The 23465-nt window shown below is 34.0% G+C and overlaps 3 protein-coding genes across 3 annotated transcripts; 2 read left to right on the top strand and 1 right to left on the bottom strand.

Annotated features, from left to right (window-relative positions):
* Positions 1-3790, top strand: LOC124915024 (protein disulfide-isomerase 5-1). Its single transcript, XM_047455669.1, has 4 exons — positions 1-353; positions 2666-2724; positions 2837-3012; positions 3515-3790. The coding sequence occupies exons 1-4, from the start codon at positions 237-239 to the stop codon at positions 3607-3609; spliced, it is 447 nt and encodes a 148-aa protein (XP_047311625.1). The 5' UTR covers positions 1-236; the 3' UTR covers positions 3610-3790.
* A 1846-nt stretch (positions 3791-5636) lies between these two features.
* LOC124914246 (sister chromatid cohesion protein PDS5 homolog A) lies at positions 5637-20365 on the top strand. Its single transcript, XM_047454755.1, has 33 exons — positions 5637-5874; positions 7353-7556; positions 7666-7847; positions 8579-8705; positions 8787-9005; positions 9582-9798; positions 9883-10028; positions 10107-10252; positions 10646-10795; positions 10914-10962; positions 11047-11235; positions 11310-11492; positions 12286-12440; positions 12523-12649; positions 12733-12885; positions 12966-13022; positions 13178-13314; positions 13431-13548; positions 13873-14007; positions 14135-14334; positions 15152-15308; positions 15493-15636; positions 15904-15984; positions 16096-16644; positions 16772-16879; positions 17102-17175; positions 17491-17542; positions 17654-17740; positions 17823-17866; positions 17974-18039; positions 18135-18280; positions 19443-19732; positions 19819-20365. Exons 1-33 carry the CDS (start codon positions 5782-5784, stop codon positions 19861-19863), a joined length of 4830 nt encoding a protein of 1609 aa, XP_047310711.1. The 5' UTR covers positions 5637-5781; the 3' UTR covers positions 19864-20365.
* A 17-nt stretch (positions 20366-20382) lies between these two features.
* Positions 20383-23082, bottom strand: LOC124916388 (cellulose synthase-like protein E1). Its single transcript, XM_047457102.1, has 7 exons — positions 22808-23082; positions 22397-22718; positions 22064-22312; positions 21780-21989; positions 21474-21701; positions 21052-21402; positions 20383-20977 (listed from the first exon to the last, which is right to left on the bottom strand). Exons 1-7 carry the CDS (start codon positions 23080-23082, stop codon positions 20447-20449), a joined length of 2166 nt encoding a protein of 721 aa, XP_047313058.1. The 3' UTR covers positions 20383-20446.
* Between the last annotated feature and the right edge of the window lie 383 nt (positions 23083-23465).

A 23465-nucleotide genomic window follows, 5' to 3' on the forward strand; every position in this document is an offset into this window, starting at 1 on the left:
TCTCCATTGATTCTTTTTCTTCTTCTTCTTCAAATACAAATCTCATCATCCTTCCAGGACGATTCTTCATCAACGATCAATCGTAGCGGGATTGCATCTCTTTTTTCAGATATAACCCAAAGTGATTGATTTTAACCAATCTAAACTGGACTGGTCGATCTCGGAGTACCCGGAGGAGGAGGAGAGAATATCTGGCAGAGACTGAGAGAACGCAGCAGCCGGCAGGAAGGAGAACAATGAAGCTCTTCGGTTCTATTTCTCTTCTTATCTTATCTCTGAGCATCGCTGTTTTCAGTATACAAACCGCCAGAGCTGAAGTTATAACCCTGACAGCTGACACCTTCAACGACAAGGTAAGCCCAAATCCATTCTCCATAGGTTAACTTTAGTCTCTTCTCTTGGCATTGCTGATGGAGCTAGTTATCTGAAGAGTATCGTAGCTTTGAATCTTGAAGTATTATTGATAGTTTATATGTCCATTTTGTTTCTTATTATGATCTCAACTAGTATCATTGTTTATGTATTGGATTCTCTCTGTTTTCCTTCCTATCAGATGTGATTCAGGAAGAGGTAGAAATGATAATGCAATCTGTGAACATTATTAAAGTTTCTTAACATTTACTTAGTTAAATGTTGTGAAATACAAGCTAATTTTACTATGAGAATCATCTTGCAAAAATGTATTGGCAGATAAGCCTGAGTGTAAATATCAACAGGAAGACTAGATGGTGAAGTGGAGGCAAACTGTGGAGCTTCTAGAAGGAAGCAATTGCATATGTAACAAATACTAAATATGTAATAGGGTTTATTTGTATTACAGATTGGCCTGACAATTTTGCCAGCTTAATGATCTGTTATAAGGAATGACATAGGTGGCACTTTGGAGACCTATAAATAGAGTTTCATGTTATCAATGATGGTATGAATGGAATATTACAAGTCTCAGATCTCATCTAGCTAAACTATCTTCTCCTTATCACCTAGAAACCCTTCCAAACCCCATCAAAGTGAAACAGAATCTCATGTAGAAGCTTCAGTAATCCCTCAATGATGTTTTAATAAATTAAGGACAACCACTTAAGTCTTACTGTCTTAGTATGCTCTTGAAAGGCTTTATTGTTTATAACTTAACAGTAACCCTGTAATGACAGATAAGCACTTAAGCATTAGTGTGATTTGTTATCTATCCTCAAAAGTAAACTTAGCTCTTGTACACAATGAATAGTTTGTTTCTTGATGACATAAGGGAGAATCATGCACAGAGTAGGACCATCAGCTATACAATGCTTCTAAGAGAAGTAGAGACTATGTTATGTGGCACATTTCATATGTGCAAAGCATGTCCTGATGGTATAAACTTTGAGAAGTAGATATCTAACTCACCTCACAATCAATATATTTTATGCTTAGCTGCGGTTATCAATAAAACTAACACATTGAGTTGTGTAGGATTCCCTATAGCTGAATAGTGTGAACTACAATGAGCAAATATGAATCTGTCTTATGATTAGTATATTTTTGTCAAATTAGGAAGCTATCAAATATGATCATTTGTAATGAGTAGGTTTTATAGGGGTTCTATCCAAAGGAGTTGGTCTAGAGTTTTGTTTACAGTGCGAACTAACAAGTAGTATCCATGATCCCTACCAAGTCGTTGAAACAAATACTTAGCTTCCTTCAGTGAGGTAATTTACGGTAGATATAGACAAAATAAATCTGACGTGAATAACATAAATTAGAAGTCAAAAGTCTTTTGCATTTAACTGTTGACTAAGGAAGTCTATAAGTGTGTATATAAGTTTAGTGTGTTTTCCAATGATAATCATTTCATTTACATGATCAGAAATAAAATGAACCCCTTTCTACTTGAGTAGAAGAGAAATTGTTCTAGAAATGTGAAATACAATGTTTAGAATGGAAGAGTTTGAACTAATGGTCTGATGCCACGATGAGATTGAGGAAGAACCATTGATATATTATTGTTATTCAAATTAATATGTCATATGCAAAGGAAAACTTTGGGCCTGCTGATGAATAAAGTTATATATGTATAGCTAACAAATCAATGACATGTTGCATAAGAAATCTTAGCTACAAACACTTGGTAAATATGATACATGTGAAATATTAAATTTGTGGGTTAATGATTGAACAAATGTTGCAGTATTAATTATAATAATTAGTGAATGGCTAGTTGAAATATCTTCTGGAGATTCAGATTTGAACCTGTATGCTTAATTTTGAAAACTGACTCCCTAACTTCCTCCAAAGTCATTTCACTTCTATAAACAGAGCTCTCTTTCAATAATTTTTTTTGCCAAATTCTACGAGAATAGATCAACTTAGAAAAATTAGTGCTGGTTCACTATGGATTGGTATGCTGGTTGTCTTAACATTGAATACAGAAACCAAATACTTTTATGATTAACCTTTTACTAAATTTCCCATGCATCTTTTCCTAATTACCCTTTCAATTTCATTTGTTCTTCCAAAACATAGTAATCCTCTAAAGACTCCTGAGAAAAGCTCGTAGTACAGTTTTCACAGCTTTCATGAACAATTACATGTCATTTTAGTTTTACATTAAGCCATTTACTTTTTCAGTTTTATGTTTTATATGTGAGCTTTTATGTAGTTTAACATTATTTCTTTCTATATGACTTAGGTGAAAGAGAAAGATACTGCGTGGTTTGTTAAATTTTGTGTTCCTTGGTGTAAGCATTGGTAATAAATCTATCTTTTAACTTTAACTATTCCTAGCGCTATGACTGATTTTGATGGATGTATGACAATTGTTCTAGTTTACTGCTAACAATATTGTTTTTAACTGTTCCAGTAAGAATTTGGGTTCATTGTGGGAAGACGTTGGGAAAGCAGTGGAAGGAGAGGATGAGATAGAGATTGGAGAAGTTGATTGTGGTACTGATAAAGCAGTGTGCACGAAAGTAGATATACATTCTTACCCGACATTCAAGATTTTTTATAATGGAGAGGAAGTTGTAAAATACCAAGGTAAACTTTAACCTTCCACTTGCCAATAGTCAAATACTTGTTTGATTCACAACAATGACATATGTTTGATAACATGAATATGTTAATAAAAAAACAAGCATAGTGTATAATGATATTGATAATGAAAACTTAGAAATGTCTAAAGAGAGTATTAAAGATGTATCACCTCTAGATTTATGTGAGATTTGTAGTGATTCACACTTGGGGAGTTTCAATGTGACCCCAAAAATATTAGGGGTGAAGTGAAATTATGGTTTAAATGGATTGTAATCCAATCTTTTCAAACTATGGATTGAGCTGAAATGGATTGGGTTAGAACTCAATCATACTAACTAACTATGATTGAATTGGGTTGAGAAAATGGACTGGATTAACCCATTTGCACCAGTTGGACTCCGAGTGGATAGTATTCTTGTTCAGGATGGTAATTTATTGCCATGTATAGCGAAATTCTTGTCTCGAACCTCAACTTTGAATGTCACTTTTGGTTGTTCATGTTCAGGACCAAAGGATGTAGAATCCCTGAAGGCGTTTGTTATTGAAGAGACAGAGAAGGCAGCGGCTAAAGCAGAACTCGGGGATGAAAAGGAACTATAGGTGCATTTTGAGTAGGGATAATGAAAAACTCCTCGTTGATAATTTTTTTCTTTCCGTATTAATTATGTACTCAAAACAGGGCTAAAGACTTTATTTTTATTTTTATTTTTTTTGGGTTAAATTGATCTTGAGGTTCCAACAAGTTTGGTGGACTAAAATAATATATCTTGAATGTTTTACATATCTTCTTACTAAGACATGTTTGTATCAACTAATCTTTGTACCAAATTACATTTTTATGCCTTTTCATAATTCCATTTGTAACAGAGCCAAAAATATAGTTGAATGTATATGATCCTATGAATATAAATGTTTGGGTATAAGCGTTAAAATATCTTAGAGCTAATTATTAAAATTTACAATTTTAAAGGTTAAAGAGTAATATCTCGAAATGTACATAATCAATAAAATCTGTATGCATACTATTTTAAAAAAGGTTGATCATTAAAATCTCCGATAAATTTATAAAATCATATGCTTTTATAATTTTAAAAGAAGTTAATTAGTTATATTTTGGTAACTCTTAAATTATGTTTTAAATTTAGATTTGTAGAAATTTATCAATTATTTTAATTTTATAGAAATAAATAAATTTTAATTTATTTAAATAAGAACTCATAATTAATATTGTAAGTATTATTTTTGTATGATCGACAACAATTTTATGAAAATTTTTTATTTTATCATTGATCGACAACAATTTTATGTAAAATCTTTATTTTAACTAGTTTAAATTTTAATTGGATGAAAATTTAAGATGGAGAAATCATATAATCACAATTAGCTAAGGATGATGAACTTAATTTAAACAAAAAAATTATATATATTCTCAAATAATTAGGATTTTAAATAATTTTATAATATACTAAATAAATAATTATATAATTTGTAATAAATTAAATTTATATAAGAGATGATAGATGAAGTTTACATTTAATTAAAAAAATTATAAATAGCATCTTTTAAAAGTTAAATTACCTAGATATTTTATTACTTTACTTAATATTTTATAAGTATTCCTTTTCAAGTTTTGCAATGTGTTAAATAGACCTATAACTTAAAAATCAGACACTTTAACTACTACCTTATATTATTAGCTGTTTTATTAATTAATTTATTTTTATTTAAATGTATGTTATATTTGTTCTATTTTATAATATTTATATACAAAAAAATATATTCCAAAATATTTGTTCTCTTAATAATAAATAATTATTTAACAATACAGCATCCAAACTATCATAATTTTTAACCATAAACAATATTCAACTACAAAAAAAAAAAAAATACTAAGTACTACAGTAAAATATTGTTTAGTTGAGATTAATTCAAATATATCTGGATTATTGAGTTGGTAGAGGGATTAAAGTTTTTACATAATATTTGTTTTTCTAAAATTCTTTCTCACTAATTTTTTATTGTGACATTTATAACTAACTTAATTTTTATTTTTTATTTAATAGTTTAACTGTTTTAGTTGTGACATTATTAAATACTTAGTAACGAAATATCGATAACTAACTTAATTTTTTTTTTATCTTTTTTTTGGTCGTATCTAGTTGTATGAATTTGGTAATGACATATTTATTAATAAAATATCGATAACTAACTTAATTCTTTTTATTTTATTTTTTTGTCGTATCGAGTTATATGAATTTGATAACGATATGTTTATTAATGAAACTTTTATATAACTAACTTAATTATTTTTTATTTTATTTTTTTGTCGTATCGAATTGTATGGATTTGTCGTATCCAGGTGTATGAATTTGATAATGATATGTTTATTAATGTGATATGAGAATTAAGTAAGTAATTAAAAATACTTATCCTACTACAGTTTGTATGTTCATCTATCCATGAATAATATGTAGATTAATTCAATGAGAGTTTAATACTGAAAAGATTTAGGGTAAAATTAGAACGAATTTAGGTTTAAGGGGCAGATTCGAAATAAAAATAAGGACAAAATTCCACTTATCTCACTTGAAAATTTTCAACTCCAATTTCCGCTTCTTTCTTCGTATGTATCTGGAAACCCTTCTTCTCTGTTTGTTTTTTTTATCTCTCTACTCTCTCTCTCTCTATATCCCTTACTGAGAAACAGAACAGATGGTAGTTTGAGAGAGTTCGTACTCGTTCATTCAGACCGCGTATGTTACTGCCCTAAACATGTCTCAGAAGCTTCAAAACCAGCTGAAGGATCTAGGATCGAAGCTCGAGAACCTTCCATCTAGCAAAGATGCTCTCATCAAGCTATTAAAGGTGCGTCATTTATTCATCAATTTGGATGCTTATTGGGTTTTATGGTTTCCTTATAGCTTGTTATGCTTCCTTTAGTAACATGATTTCTTTATCTTTCGTCAATTAATCGTCTTCATCTTCAATTCGTTATATTTCCATTAAGCTTGCAAATAAATTACGGTGAATTAGGGTTCGTTGCAGATCTTTTTTTGCCAATTGTTGGAGTTATTTTGTATGTATTATCTTTTTCTAGTTGCTCGATCTCTGTGTAAAGAAAGTTTGGTTCTTTCTATCATTTGCGCTTCGTTCTGCAGATAAAGCAGAGTTAGTCTAGCCTTTTGTGGGCGATTACCGAGGGAAATTCTCCTACTTCATATGCCTTTTACCCTCCATTTTCGATTTCTTTTAGGATGAATAGAAGATAATAGTGCACAAAAAAGCTGATATGTCTTGGAGTAATTTATTATTTATTTATTCTTGAAAAGGGGTCACTTTGTATTTTTATTTTTGTGTACGCCAGGTGCGATCCTTTTACAAGAAAGGAAATACAAAATGCAAAATACAAATGTTGGAGTTTTTGTTGTGTGTGTTTTGGATTAGAAGAATTATATTGTCTTGAAGTAGAAGGTTAATTGTCCTGACTTCTGACTTGGATAAAACTAGTTAGTAAACCATGAATTTTGGAGCCCTCTAGGTAAGTTTATCGGTCTGCCCATAAAATGACGATGAAACCCCCGTCCAGATGTCTTTTGCGAAGTCTGAAAGGGGAAGGCTCTCTAAGCTGCTAAACACTTTTTTGCCACACCAAAACGATGATTGAACTATTGTTATTTTATGTACAACAAATCTTAGCTCTCTTAACCAACAACAAGCTAGGCATGCTAATCTTCTAAGCTTTATTTCCGTTTTATGTCGACATGAGTGGCATTACCTACATGTCTCCAGATTTGAGTAGCTGACTTAAAATGAATGATGCTATATTATATCATTATTTCAAATTTGTAATCTTGAAACAATAATATTCTTACTGAAATCCATTTTGGATGCTGGATAGGGCATCTGTTCAAAGTTCTGACATGTTAATACATTGATTCTGGTCATAGAAAGATCAAAATCTTTGATTCTTTTGGTCATATTGTCAGATTTACTTTTGGTTTATTGGCAAATGTAGATGGACAACCTTTTATGAATTTGTCATTCTGGCTATCCAGCCACACAATATTCTTGTCTCTTTTCTTTTGGAATTTGTCAAAAAAATTATTCTAATCAGTAGGCTAACTTTTCTTTTGGAAACGAGGGTTGTATCTGCTTTTATTATTTTCCTTCCCTCATCAATAGTTTAATTCACCCATTGGCACGAGCCAAACTTCCCTATTAACTTGTTATTTCATTTTTAGCCACAATTTTATTTAATGTGCATTTTGTTGCTTCTTTACATTCAATAGATGTGTTTGTAAAGAAAATGGTTAGTAGTGATATCTGTGTCCACTAACTTGCAGCAAGTTGCAACATGCCTCTCGGAGATGGAACAGTCACCACCAAAGTCCACATTAGAGTCAATGCAGCCTTTTCTAAATGCAATTGTTAAAGCTGAACTCCTGAAGCACCAAGATAAGGATGTTAAGCTTCTTGTTGCTACCTGTCTTTGTGAGATAACTCGGATAACAGCTCCTGAAGCCCCTTATAGTGACGATGTTTTGAGGGTAAACATTTTGTTAAGATCAAATGCTTTGCATATTTGCTGCACAATCTTGTGTCAATGTTATGCTATCATTGTTTTTTCATTGTATCACAATGGTTTGTGAATTGCAGGATATTTTTCATTTGATAGTCAGTACTTTTAGTGGCCTAAAAGATTCCGTGGGTCCATCCTTTGGGAGGAGAGTTATAATCTTGGAGACCCTTGCAAGATATAGGTCATGCATTGTGATGTTGGATCTTGAATGTGATGCACTTGTCAATGAAATGTTCAATCTGTTTTTGGACGTGGCCAGGTTTGTCACTGTTGAACCAAGTTCTTTCAATCATGTTTTGACTAGTGGAGCTGCGTTTTGACGTCTATGCATTTTTTTTTGTTTTCAAATTCTAGCATTACAAAATTTCCTGATGGCTTTGTTCCTTCTTTCCTAATACATTCTCAACATGTCTTGTCAATGTTTATTGGATTGTTATTGATGAAAAGTGTGGCAATGACTTGTATTTGTTGATGTTTTTCTTCACGGATTTTGTTTGTTTTTATACCTTTATTAGTGGCCTCATTAGCGTTTCATAATCATGATGATCATTTTGCTTTATATTACTGATAGTGTTCATAATAACATGCTTCTTTAACCTGGTTACGTGTGCTATTTTCTTTTGAAAACACGTTGTCATTTAAAAATTCCAACTAGCACCACCACAGATTTGACTTCACAAAGCAACCTTCATGAATTCAGAATAACAAAATCACAATAAACAAAAACAACACAACACATGAATGAAAAAAACAATCAATTCAAAAGGAACACACAATTTATTCATTTCAATTATCAAGCATTTTGCAAGTTTGCTCGTAATGTGTGTGTTCGTTATACACATTTTGTCTCTTGGACTGATGTTTAATGCTGTAGTACATTTAAATTTCATTTGATTTGGCAACTTTGTGAGCTATTTGTACAAGTTTCTGTTTGCAAGTATATAGGTGATAATGGCTTGTAACATGTGTTTATCACTTATACGACTGCAGTGATGATCAGTCATACAATGTTCTTTCCTCGATGAAAGAAATCATGGCTGCCCTCTTAGAAGAGAGTGAAGAAATCCGCGGGGATCTCTTACTCATTCTACTATCAGCTCTGGGACGGGATAGACATGTGAGCATCAGCTAGCTTGTCCCTTTTCTGGTGTTGAGCTTTTTTTATTTTAACCAGTGGTCTGAAATTTTGTCATTCTAGGATGTTACAAAGGCTGCAAGGAAGCTAGCTATGGATGTCGTGGAGCAATGTTCTGGGAAACTTGAGCCATATATTAAGCAATTCCTTATATCATCCATATCAGGGGAGACCACGTCTTCGGATTGTCCAATTGATTACCATGAAATAATCTATGATATCTATAGTTGTGCTCCTCAGATTCTATCCGGAGTTGTTCCATATCTAACAGGAGAGCTATTGGTAATGTACAATCCGCTGCTTGATTAATTTTCTATTAGATCTCTTCTTATCATTGTTTTTTGACTGAAAGTCAAATTCAGGTCACGAGTATGTTCTCTCTATATGATCTTATCTACGACATCCCTGTTTAGCCTATTGGCTGTAGCCTGATGTTCCGATTATAATTAATTATTCTCTCTGCTATCCTTTTTAATTGGAGACAATGTAACATTTTATTACCCTGTATCCATCTCATTTCTGGATATGGAACCTTGATTCCAATTAATAATTTCATTGCATATTTTCCCCTCAATAGTTAATTCATAAACGAGATCTTTCAAGGTTAACTAGTTCATCCTTAACCCGTTTTCTCTTTTTATTATATTGCAATAGATTTAACATTTCATTGTGTGTATGTTCCTGTAACATGTGTTAACAACATGGTTTTCATGTTATTTCATATATATATATATTGTTCTCTTTGGAAACACCTTTTCTTTTTGTTTCTGTATCTGGATATGGATAGTTAAAGAAACATTCGAAAACTAAACTTTTCTTTTGAAAGGATAAGTCATAAATTTATTTCAACTATTACAGACAGATCAGTTATCCACTCGTCTGAAAGCAGTGAAGTTAGTTGGTGATCTGTTCGCTCTGCCAGGATCTGCTGCCTCTGAGACTTTTCAACCAATTTTTGGTGAGTTCTGGAAGAGGTTGACTGATAGAGTGGTTGAGGTTCGAATGTCTGTGCTTGAAAGTGCCAAGATGTGTCTTTTGTCAAATCCTGGAAGAGCAGAAGCTGATCAAATCATCTGTAAGAGTCGGTTGAAAGTGAAAAGAGAACAGACCTTTAATTTGTATTTGAGTTCTGATTTCATTTTACTTTGAACTTACACAGCTGCTCTTTGTGACCGGCTCTTGGATTATGATGAAAATGTTCGCAAGGAAGTTGTTTATGTCATTAGTGATGTTGCATGTCATTCATTGTCTTCTGTTCCAGTGGAAACTGTAAAGCTTGTAGCTGAACGTCTTCGAGACAAATCGGTGAGATTTTTATCCCTTCATATTTCTCTCCATCAACAATTTATTTTGGATTCCTAATCACATTATGCAACTCTTCAGCTGCTTGTTAAGAAATATACAATGGAGAGGCTGGCTGACATCTACAGGAGTTCTATCTTAAGTCGAACAGAAAATCCACCTGAAACAGATGATTTAGATTGGATTCCTGGAAAAATATTGAGATGCTTCTATGACAGAGACTTCAGGTATGTCTTTTTTGAAAGTTTAGAAGCAATTATATCTGTAGTTTGAGCAGGAGGGAGAGAGAGAGGTTGCATAATAGTGATGGACTAAGAATGAAGTGCATTCTTGTATCTGGCAACCAAGAGCAATGCATGTGGTTATACATGCGTAGTTTCTTTTAAGAGATTACATATAGTTGGAGGAGCTAGATGGCCTAGTAACAAATATGCCTGCCTGCTACATCTTTCATATGCACATGGAAGTGTTAAATAGTTGAAATCCTTACATACCAGAGTCTTTCTTGGTTAGATGTTCCATCTGATTAATAGAAGACTGTATATGTTTTGGTGTGTCAACAACATATTCCTGCAAAAGTACTGAATATATTTGTGGTTGCTGTTCACAATTTCCTACAGATCTGATGTGATTGAATCCATTCTATATGCCTCTATTTTCCCAACTGAATTCACGGCCAAAGAGAGGGTCAAAACTTGGGTTAGATTTTTTCCCACATTTGATCATGTTGAGCTGAAGGCTCTTGAAAAGATACTAGAGCAGAAGCAGAGGTTTGTTATCGAATCCCTTTCTGCCTTGAACATTTTGTATTACTTATGTTGACCTTCTATCTTGTCTCGTAATTTCTTTGTAGTTTTATTTCCATTTTGGTATTTCTGTTCTTGGCAGATTACAACAAGAGATGCTGAGATATCTTTCACTGAAGCAGACAAATCAGGTTAGCTGATTTTGTATTCTACAGATTCCAGAACGATGAAGTAATGGAACACTAAATAGAAATATTTGTATTGTTCTATTACAGGAAAACGACCCCGAGTTGCAAAAGAAGAAGTTATTCTGCTTTCGGGTTATGTCTCGCTTTTTCACTGATGCTGCTAAAGGAGAGGAGAACTTTCAAATTCTTGATGAGTTAACAGATGCCAAAATTTGGAAGATTTTGACGACTTCTCTCGATCCAAACAGTACTGCTTCCCAGTCACTTAATTGTCGCGTAAGCAACATATCTGGTTAGGTTGTTCCTGTTTTCTATAATAGAAATGCATAATCTCTAGCTCTATTTTGCAGGATGACTTGCTTAAAATCCTTGGAGAAAAACATCGACTCTTCCAATTCCTAGGTTTGCTGTCTATGAAATGTTCATACACACTTTTTGACAAGGAGCATGTAAAGGAAATCCTTGTGGAAGCTAGCTTACAAAAGACAGCTGGGGATGCACAACTAACTGCATCTTGCATGAATATTCTTGTGGTAACTAATCCATTTTCTGTATGTTGTATGTGGTACATATATTATGCATCTTCTATTGATTTATGTACTTATCATTAGAATCTGTATCAAAATGCTCAATAACACAACCAAGCTGATAGAGATGAACCATACTTGGTGGCTATGTACAGAAATAAGGTTCCTGAAGTATTGTGAATTAGCTACGTATTATGACGCTCAATTAAAACAATTTCTATGAGGTTGACCTTAGGCCTATTTGTAGTTGGTGTTTGTACTGTAAGTTATTGTGGTTACAGTCAGTTTGCTCTATTCTGAACATGTCCTTTAGGTCAGAATCTATGATGGTTTAGTGCAGATTTCTTGTTGAAATACAGAGTGGTTATCAAATCCTATAGGCTTCTGGAACTTTCAGCCTCAGGAATAACATGTGGAGTCAGCCATTTAACAACTATCCTAAAGAAAACCTTCCAACATTCAAAATGAACCAAATAAAACAACTTCAGGATATATACCAACCGTATAACTCTGGTAGCAATATCCCATCTTTTATGGAGTCATCAATTCAATGGGGAGTTTCTTCTATATTTTGTCAGCTTATATTTGTTTCCTTTTACTTGTTTGTGAAATTGGGATCTCATTTGATCTTGACTTCGTCGCCTTTAGTACATCATGAGACCTATTTCTTATTTTTCACTTTCTTGGGCTATTGGTGGATAAATCAATTGTGTAGTTGTTTTAGCTACCTCAAGATTAGAGTCCTCTCTCACTAGACTCAATGTCATAACTAACCTTTTCTAATGGGACATGACTGCAGCTCCTTGCTCGCTTCAGCCCTCAACTGCTTAATGGAATTGAAGATAAACTTTTACAGCTACTTGAGGATGATAATGAAATAATTAAAGAAGGTGTCCTTCATATTCTAGCAAAGGCTGGTGGAACTATCAGAGAACAATTGGGAGTGTCATCCAGGTAGGGACTTGAAATTGTTGATTACATTGCTAAGGTTATTTTTGGTCAACAAGCTTCTTACATTTTTGCCTTTCACTCACAGCTCATTAGACCTTATACTAGAAAGGATTTGTTTAGAAGGTAGTCGTAGTCAGGCCAAGTATGCTGTGCATGCACTTGCAGCAGTAACAAAGGACGATGGGCTCATGTCTCTCTCTGTTTTGTATAAGGTTTGCTTAACTTACTATTCAATGTGTACAACCAAATCTGTTTTTCTATTCCTTGATGCCTTGTGATGCTCTACTCTTTGCAGAGGCTTTTAGTAGATATGCTCGAGGAAAAGAAAAATTTACCTGCTGTACTACAATCTCTGGGTTGCATAGCACAGGCTGCCATGTCAGTTTTCGAAACAAGAGAGAGTGAAATTGATGGATTTATTAAGGCAGAAATACTTCAGTGTAGTGATGTATGCCCTTCAAACTCAGATTTGACATTGTAATATGACCTGTGAATTTGTAGTCTAATGGTGGGTTTTACGTGTTTCAGACAGGAGATAAAGTAAAAGATCTTTGGGATGAGAGAAGTGAAGTTTGTTCAATGAAGGTCATCCATTGGTTCCGGTTACAAGTTGTTTTAATAATTAGTAAATATATTCAATTGCCTCTGAAGGATACAAACCATGTTGCTTCTTATCTAATCCTAGTTTTTTAGATCTTAATTTTACCAAATTGTCTCTTCTGATGAGGTTCTGTTAACAGATTTTTGGTCTAAAAACATTGGTGAAAAGCTATATGCCTGTGAAAGATGCTCACCTTCGCCTTGGGATTGATGGGTTATTTGAAATCCTTAGAAACATACTCCTATTTGGAGAACTGTCCACAAACATTATATCAAGGTAATCTTGGTTGTATAACTTTTTGATACATGAATTGTTATTCGGAACTGTTCTGGTATTGGTTTTAAATGTTCTTGTCAAGGCTCTGAGTATGACATTCCTCTGTCATCTTGTAGTCCTGTTGATAAGGCCCATTTGAAGCTTGCTGCGGCTAAGGCAATTCTCCGGTTATCAAGGCACTGGGATCATAAGCTTCCAATAGATTTGTTTTACTTGACCTTGAGATCAGTGGAGGTACTTAGACATATCTGCAGGCCGTTTAATGTTTGTTGTGTATTGGTTTAATGTTTGTCTTGGGGAAAGAGAATGTCAGATGAACACAAGGAAAAATAGAAAACATGGATTTACTCAAATCTCTCTTTTTCTTTTCTTTTTTCCTTTTTTTTCCCTTTTTAATCATGATAATAGGATAAAAAATAGGGTAATGGTTTCTATGCACCTTTCTTTTCCCTGACAAAATAATTAATCGACAGAGCATAGCAAAATCAAACTCTCTTTTCCACTTGTTTGTGGGAATTACTAAAATAGTAGCCTCCTTCCTTGCTTTGGTTCATGCAGATCAATTATCCCCAAGCCAAGAGACAATTTCTAAACAAAGTCCACCAGTATATCAAGGAAAGGCTCTTGGATCCGAAATATGCTTGTGCTTTCTTATTTGACATGACAGGAGTCCAGGGGTCAGATTTTCAAGAGGTACTTGATGCGTCGACAAGTTAATTCATTGTTGTTCTTTTGAAATCTCATCGTGGTAGGGGGAATATAGTTGTCTATAGTTTTTTTAACCTTTATTTCGTTTTGGCTCTCCCTCTCCTCCTGGCAGGAAAGACGTGAACTGAATGATATTATTCAAATGTGTCAACAAGGGAAAACACGTCAACTTTCTTCACAGTCTGATTCCAATCCCCAAGTCATTTTCCCAACCTCAGTACTTCCTTATGTCATCCATGCTTTTGCTCACCATTCTTCATGTCCAAAGGTCAATGAATGTAGAGACTTCAAAGCATTTGAACGGATATATAGGTAGTTGGAGTTTGTCCTTTATATAGTAACTATATATGCATACAAATAGTAACCTAAAAATTAATATATTCATGCATGTCAATATAATTATTAGTGAGTGATATTCTGATCCCAAACATTATTATTAACAAGAGTACCATTTAAATATATTGTCTTTCCATTTGAGGCACAAAGTTAGTGCAGTATTATTCTGACATGCTTTTGAAATTTATTTGTAAGTAACAAATGTTTCTTCTGTATTCTTTTGTTGTTGATGAGTTCTTGTAATGTGACCACATTGTATAACGTGTACTATGATATATTGTTTTCCTTTTGTTGTAGCCATCTCTGGAACTGCATGGTGATTTTTCTTGTTTTCCATTTCTCATTTTCTGATTGAATCTGTTTTGTCAAGTGTTAATAGGACATTTATAAATTCAGCAAGCTCATGATTAGCATTATATGTTACAGACATGAGTATCTACTGTTTCAAGTCCTGGTAATGGTGAATCCTAATGAATAACATAGAATGTATATTTGTTAGATAAAACATGCTAGTATATGAATTTAAGGTTCATGGTTTTTGGTTCGAGTTCAGTCTGCTTAAGAGTGTGATAGAGCTCAATTCGCTCTATCATGTCATTCTAGTAACTTTATCAGTTTCATTTCATGTAATTTTTTACTTTCTCTTCTCTTGCTACAAAGGTCTACACTTCTATTGCCTAGCTTATAAAAAAACTTTTCCATTCTGCATTACATATTTTTTCCAATCTTTGTTCACACCCTTATCTCAAAAATCTGTAAGTTCAATATAATTTGTGTGTTTTACATTCCTCAGGCAGTTGCATTTATTTCTTTCTATGATCATGCAATTTGATGAAGATGACAAATCTGAAGCAATCATTAACAAGAAAAAAGAGACTACTTCGACAATAGTTTCTGTATTTCAGTGCATCAAGAACTCAGAAGATGTTGTTGTTCCTGAGTTGTCAAAGGTGGGGTGCTTAAATCCAATACATCATGTCAGTTTATTTAATGAATTCTTAGATCCTTCAACTTCATGTCCCTGGTTAAAGCATGTATGCAGATAAATGGGAATATAAGAGAGAGTGTTTTTCATCTGCGAAAAGGAAACAACATTCTACTCTTGGACTAATATGTTATGGAACGTGTTTGCAGACTTCGCATGCAATTTGTGAAATTGGCCTACATGTCATTAAGAAGATATCTCAAATTGAAGATGGTGTTAATGGATCAAGTGCATCTGTGTTGCTCCCTCCGCAGTTGTACAGACCAGTTGAGACAAAAGATGGAGATCCTCTGGTATGCAATTCAATCATTTTCAATACATGTAGAGGTAACTTGTATATATCATTGTTGTAAAAAACTGTCAATGCCAAATTGCGGATGCATTTTATTCATACTGTTTTGCATTTTGCCTTCTTCTTGCAAATTAGAAGATTTATTCATACTGTGTTGCTTTTGCTAGGCCAATGAAGATCTGAGTTGGAAAACATTGGACTTTTTGCATTTTGCCTTCTTGCAAATTAGCTATCTACGTTACTATTTATACTGTGTTGCTTTTGCTAGGCCAATGAAGATCTGGGTTGGATCTCTGAGGAGAATGCCTTGAAGTACTTTGAGTCACTGAAACTGGAAGTAAATGGGATGGTACGTTGCACACTCAAGAACTCCTTAGCTATATATGTATCCACATGCTGTTGTCTTCTTCATTCTATCTATCTGGTCCTCACATCATTCCAATTGTTTTTATGTCAACAGGTTCAGTCCGAAATGGTTGCTGAAGATGAAGTAATGAAAGACAGTGAAACAGATGGAAACGAACTGCCCTTAGGGAAAATGTTAAAACGCCTTAAATCTAAGGCAAATAAGGCAAGAAAAGCAAAGAAGGATGAATCTCCATCAGCAGAAGCGAAAAATGAAGATGTTGATGTTCTGAAAATGGTGAGGGAAATAAACTTAGATAATCTGGGAACTTCAAGCAGATATGAATCAACCAATGGACATGATTATGATCCAGCTAAATTGAAAAGAGTCAACAAGCTTCGAAAAGGCAAAACAAGAGCTGTTAGTGAATCAAAGGATGTTCCTAAAGCCAAGCGCCAAAGATCATCTGGTCAGGGTGCTGAGTCAAGTATGGATGAGGAACATGATATTGGTTTTGAGGACAGGTCTACTTTACAAGAAGACAGTGTCCAACCCACAGAACTGGGCTCTTCCACTGGGAAGAATTTAGGCACCTTGGTGAAATCTAGAGGCAAAGGTTCAGATGAACATCATAATCATGAGGTGAATGATGAAGATGTAAAGGTGATAACTAATGCATTGGATGATTGGTTTTTCTTGATCTTATTTGAATCGTCAAGTATAGATAGTTTTCCTGCAATTTCACTTTTTTTCTATAATAGAGGTCATGATTTTTCTTTGTACTATCTAGGTGCCTATGGAGCTTGTCAGTGAGAACAAGAAAGTAACAAATGATTCTAAATCAGCGAAAGCATCTGCCAAGAAACAAAAAAAAAGGAGCATCATAGGACTTTCTAAGGTATGGTTTAGGGTTTGTATACACCAATATGAATAGGTTGCTCTTCTCTAAGAGTATCAACCATACCTTCATATGGAATAGTGGTTTCTTAGTCTACTTTAGGAAAATTTAGTCAAATCTGAACAGACCCAGTCTCCTTTACATATCCTATAGAAGAACTGACATGTTCATTTGAACAATGAGTAGTTAATCAACTAATCTCACTGCCCGTTTCTTGTTCAGTGCACCGCCGAGGATCATGTTATCGAGGACTTAATTGATTGCAGGATAAAAGTTTGGTGGCCGATGGATAAGAAGTAAGTGTTCAGAAGAGTAGAACTACATCTATCTATCCTTTTGCACAGTTTTATTGTCAATTATTAAATGGGAAAACTACATAAGCTCTGTATATAAATTCATGGTCCCAAATTGAAGCTACCTAGATGGAAATGGTACTTTATAATGAAAAGGATGACATAAATAGAATCAAAGGACATATTTCCTTAACCTAATTTTTTCTCTACAATGCAACGGGGAAGGCATAAATGAGAAATCTAAATGAGACATATTTATTTCTAAAGATTGGGATTAGCCAATGTTCTGATGATCCATCTTGTGAATAACAATGACAGGTTTTATGAAGGGGTTGTGAAGTCTTATGATGGTGAAAAGAAGAAGCATGTGGTAAGCTGCAATTTTTTTACCTTCTCTCTGTTTTCCTTGTAAAATTTAAATCATAATCAGATCAAGGATCTATAACTTGAATTTTTTAATCCTGGATATTTCATATTAAAGGTGTTGTATGATGACGGGGACGTGGAAGTGCTCCGATTAGATAAGGAGTGTTGGGAGATTGTTGATACTGGTCACAAGCCCACTAAGGTTAATATTTTTCAGCTTTATATTATATATGAGGGACTCAAGTTATTTTTTATTTTATCAGACTAATTTATCCTTTCTATAGCGGTCAAAATTAATGAAGACTACTACTACTCGTAAAACATCACCGTGAGTACTCCATTCTACTATGCAGCACTTACCACATTTTGGAAAGATATTTATGACATGCTTGTTTAAATATTATTCTGAAGATCTTTTCTCTTTCTTTTGGGAAGATTGTCTCATCATCAGCATAAGAAGCCAGTGACTAGTTTGCAGCAAAATAAAAGCCCAGTGATTACGTGAGTTGGAGTTTTTCCTTGTTCAGATAATTCCATTATATATTTCTTCATTTACTGGAGATTGCTTGATAAATACTAACTCATTTAATCCGCAGATCTTCGCCCTCCAAAGTAAGAGGAAAAAGGACCCCTAGAAAAAATCTCAGAACTGGAGGGAAGGGAACATCAAATATTAAATCCTCTTCCATGTTGGTAGACCCTGAACCTACTACACTGCCAAAATCTGAGGATGGCTATACAGGTGAGTTTTTGCATACTATTTAATTACCTTGTAATTAATATTTTTGAGAAAGTTTTACCTTTTTATTTCATCAATACTTAGATGGAAAAATTTAATAACTGAAAATTGTCTTCTTTTTTCGAAGAAACTCAAAATCTGATTATATTTTGCAATCCATCCTCTCAAAACCTAGATATTTGATTATATTTCTTGAATAAAGCGATTGATAATACAACTTATCAATTATTCTAAATGATGAAGTGTTTATTTAATCATTTGATAGTTATTATTTAAAATCACTTAATTATTTAGTTTCAACTCAAATTAAGCTAGAAAATCTGGCTCAATTTGGTAAGTTATGTAGGCCTTAACTTGATAATATAATAAAAGCATCCAAGAGACAACTTTAAGGGTAAATTAATCAAGGTACATCACAATAAAATAGTCCTTAGGCCTTGTTCGGTTGTGGGTTTTTTAAAAAACCAAGAGAGAGAAAAATTGGATGATGGGTGATGATTTTGAGAAAGTAATGATCATTTTTGGTAAAAAGACTTAAAGGGTGTTGATATATATAAATAAAATAAAAAATAATAATTTAAAATAGAGGGTATTTTTGTATTTTGGTTAATGATACGAGTGATGTGATTGGTGAGAAGTGATTGATTAGAAAATGGATTTTGTGTGGGTTTTTTAAATAACCCAAAGAGAAACAAGGCCTTAGTGTCTTTCCCAACATTGGTTCCACATTTTGTCAAATCAAACTTACATATCACAATTACTTATAATGCAGATATTTCATTTAGTTTATTAAGCATTTTTTTCATACATTTAAAATTCGGTTTTCAACATTCTAACACTTCATTTTCAGTTTTATCAAACGCACTCAATTTTCAGTTTGATCAAACGCACTCTAAGACTTATCTTGTTGTACATGTTGCTGTAATATTTTTCCAAAAATCCACTAAAAAGCATCTATTGATTTTGGGTGCCTGCCTCTTAGTACAAGCCTCTAAAAATCAGTGGTAGAGCATAATAACTCATGTCAATTTTTTTTTAAAAAAAAACTTGGTAAATCATTTACCTTCTGTGTAATGTAATCCCATAATACTTCGCCTAATAGGCTCATCGAACCATAAATTGACATACTGCTATATGACGACAAATGTGATTTACATTCATTCAGGTGATTTTGAAGGGGAACATACTGGAGCAGGAGAAGACTCTGATGCTGAAGAGAATCTGGTTGTTGCTGTTCAGAACTACTCAAATTACAAGAAAGAGCTGGAAATCTCACATGGTAATCATCATTCTCAGGAACAACTAAATGAAAGAGGGGATTCTCAGGAACAAGATGATGTGCCTTTGCAAGAATCTGGAGAAGAGGACACAGAAAAGAATTTCTCTAGGGTTGAAACAGATGAAAGTAATCCAGAAGATTCTGGAATTGCAGGACTCCCAGAAAATGAGCCTCTTGTATGTACTTCAAAAGCTATATATGATGTCCCCCTTCATTTGTAAGTGCCAAGAGCTTTTAATATGAATTTTTTTGTCAAATGCAGAGTGCATGGAAGCTTCGGGCAGGGAAAGCAACCCGAAGAAGATAAAGTGGAGAAAAAATCTTTCTATGGAAATTGACAATTCTCTGTGATTAATTTCATTGATTTCTGCTAAGAAGGACAGAGTGGGTGGTGTAGCTGATAGCTTTGTAAGGTGTAGTAGGCTGTGTTAGAACATAGTTGTGCTTGCTGGGGGTAGGATGAATCACCTGTTATGAGCAAACCTCACTTATGTAGTTTTTGTAAGTTAACCTTATTTATTCTTAAGAACCTTTTTCGTCAAAAACAAAAGAATAGGACTATGGAAGACCACCCAGTGTAAGAAGAGAGTCATAAATAAATTTCCATGTCCAGGACCTTCTGTGCACTGTACAGTAGATATAAAAGTATCTTCAAATACCTTAATATGAAGTAGTGGCCTGGATTTTGATTTTCTCTGTTAATCTGTTTGGCAGTTTAGTTAGTTTTCAATGCATGTAAATCACTAACCCCATATGAAGAATTATTATTATTATTATGTGATTGATTTGGTTTGCTTTTCTGGACTTGACAATTGATTGTAGTTAATACAAATCATCCAAGAAAGACAAATGTGCTTAGTTTTATTGAAAATATAATTCACCCATGTTGATTATTGTAAATATATAGCTGCAGCACAAGCTAAGAGAGACAAGATTACAGACTTGCAGGTGACAGAGAAAGGCATTTTGCCATTATCTTTTCTGAAGAAGAGACCTTCATATACAGGCAGATTGATTAAGACGATCATCCCGCTAAGTAAAATCTGCACGCCCAATGCCTTAAACAATACTATGTTTAACCTCCATCCAAAACTGTATAGGTTAAACATTGCAATCGTCGCTAAAATGATCAACATTGGCGAGGATGCTCCGAACTCCATAACGTCTTTCATGTACCTCTGTTTCACCTCATCCTCTGAAACCTTCGGGGTCACCACAAAACCCGAATGTTTGACTCCCATTAGAGACAGTAAGCTGTCTATGAAACCGAAGAAATAGGATGTTGTCCTCCTGAAAACCCACATCCTCTGTTCATTCCACCATCCTTGTAATGTCCCGCCACAAGTAAGAAACTCTCCTAAACTGAGAAAATAACTTGACAAGAACGCGTACGCAAACGGAATCACCCACCTGCTCGATATCTATAAATGAAGCAAGTTAGAAAGAAGATTCGATGGAGAAAGAAAAGAAGAGGAGAAGAAGAAAGGGTAGAAACCTCGGGAAACAGTGAGATGCGTTGGAGAAGACAGAACGATGGAACTGTAACATAGTATAAGGTGGCGAAAGAATGGAAGCACCAAAGGTTAAAACTCGAGTATTGTAACCGTAATATAACGGGAAGTTTTCCGCCGTGAAAAAGAGGGGACCATTTTGATAAGGCGGTCATAAGATTCCCTTCCGACCATCTCTTATTTTGTACGAGATCATGCAACAACGTCGTACAAGCAGCTCCTAGGAATCCTTTCCTTGCATCCGGCGGATTGAAATATTTCGATTTCCACCCTTTTGATTGTATGTTTGCTCCTGTCACTACATCTTCTGTTGGGCAGCCATACAATACTCCAATCTGTGTCGAGAATATTAATTTTCACAAGATCATTCATGAAGGAGAACAGAGTAAGTCCATAAGAAAGATACCTCCTTTCCCCATTGAGTATTATCTTCGTAGGTACAATTCGCCAGAATCTTGGATGTCTCTTCAAGAACATGGATACTCTGTTTTTCTTTTCTGTGATTTTGATCTTCAAGAATGTTAACTGATTCTCTATCCTCATATTTCAACCCACATAATGTATCCCTTCGATGGAAACAAGCACTTCCAGTGTAGCAAGGTCCTCCATTGCCATCCATGGCTGGTAATTCAATCTAGAGACAGAGAAGGGAGAATAAGCCCATGAGTTTAATTAAGTTGAAGATGATTTTTTTAAGGTTTCAAATACATACCTGGTTACCTAATAAATAACTTCCTCCGTAAAGGTCATTCTTTGTGAGGTTGAAGAAGTACTGAGAAAATTGTACATAAGCTATCTCTTTCCCTTTATTGTCCAAGAAAAAACACAGCATGTCTCTTAAAGACTGTGAATTGTTGGAATACATATCGCAGTCCACGTTAAGAATAATCGATCCATTGCTTATGTTCGACGACACTCTTATCTGTTATTTGTATTATTAGGTCTCTTTAATCAAAGATTAAATGTTTCTTGACAAAAATGAAAAGAAAGGAATACCAGAGCATTCATGGTTCCAGCTTTGAAATTGTGATGATATTTAGGATTCTTCTCTCTTGCCAAATAAACCAGAGTAGGCAGAGGTTGAGAATTTCCATCAATCAAGATCTGTAAAATGGTTGGATGATCATGGCGCGATGAGACCTTATCCCACTGACGAAACGCAGTGTGTTGTTGGCGTGAATCAGATGGGACCTTCCCATGCATGCTTGCACTTTCAATCCTATCCTTCATTTTCTCGTATTCATTCTGGTAATAAATCAATCAATCGATTAACTTTTACATTACAACTTAGTCATTGCCTTTGAGTATATCATCTATGGTAGGTGGTACCTTGATGAATTCGAAGCTTGAATCCATGATGGGATTGGGATTGGGATTCTGGGGAGATGAGAAATAAGCTTCAGGGGATCTGGGTTCTACGTTGAACTTGTTACAGAAGGGCAGCCAATGTTTGGCGAACTTAGAAGCTTCCAAGAGGGCATAGAACGTTAGCTCCGAGCAGGCATCGTCGGAGATATAAACAGTGAGCTTTTCAGGCGGGTAATCATATGCCATGACTGATAAGACTGTGTTGACCACCATTATCGGTGGCTCTATCACATGGTCTGCAGTGCATACGAATACATCCACTCCTGGCAAGACCTTCTCGTATCTGAATGAATGAATGAATGAAAACCCATCTTTGAGTAGCCGTAGCTGGACTAAGTGCTAAAAACAAATGAAAAGAAGAAAGAAAGAAACCTGTGGGAGAGCCTGTCTTTGAAGGTTTTGTTATAAACAGGGTTCCATCTAGAAAACTGGAAAAGAAACCATGAGATTACAAACCAGAGCTCAGCCATGGACAATCCAACCCAAGCCCATCTTCCATGATAAGCAGCAGGGATCTGAGTCAGCCTGTAGACACAAATGTAGCATATAGCCAGAAACTCTGAAGCCGCAAAGATCTTGTATGCTGTTCTTCCCTTGCCCGACCTACTTTCAAACAGAGGACTATCTATTTCTTTCTTCATCTTCATCCCTCACTACTTCTTTCTGTCTTCTTCTTCTTCAGTATTTCAAAATTCTGTTTCTCCCCTTTTATAATTATTTAGTTGAAAATAAACAAAAATTTTATAGAATTATTTAAAATTTCAAACTTTTTTATTACATACAAATAAAAAGTAATGATTATAATAATTCAACCTTTTCAATTATAAAATTGATATTATAATTATGATCACTCAACTCTCAAATAAAAAATCATTATTATTATTTTCAATTGAATTTTTTATTTTTTAAAGATAATTATTTATAATAAAAAATTATTAAATTTATTAACTTTATTATAATTGACATTAATGATACTAAATCAACATATTTTATATTAATAAAAAATATTATATATATTACAGAGATTACT

Source organism: Impatiens glandulifera, chromosome 9, assembly GCF_907164915.1.
Source record: "Impatiens glandulifera chromosome 9, dImpGla2.1, whole genome shotgun sequence".
Taxonomy (NCBI): Eukaryota; Viridiplantae; Streptophyta; class Magnoliopsida; order Ericales; family Balsaminaceae; genus Impatiens; species Impatiens glandulifera.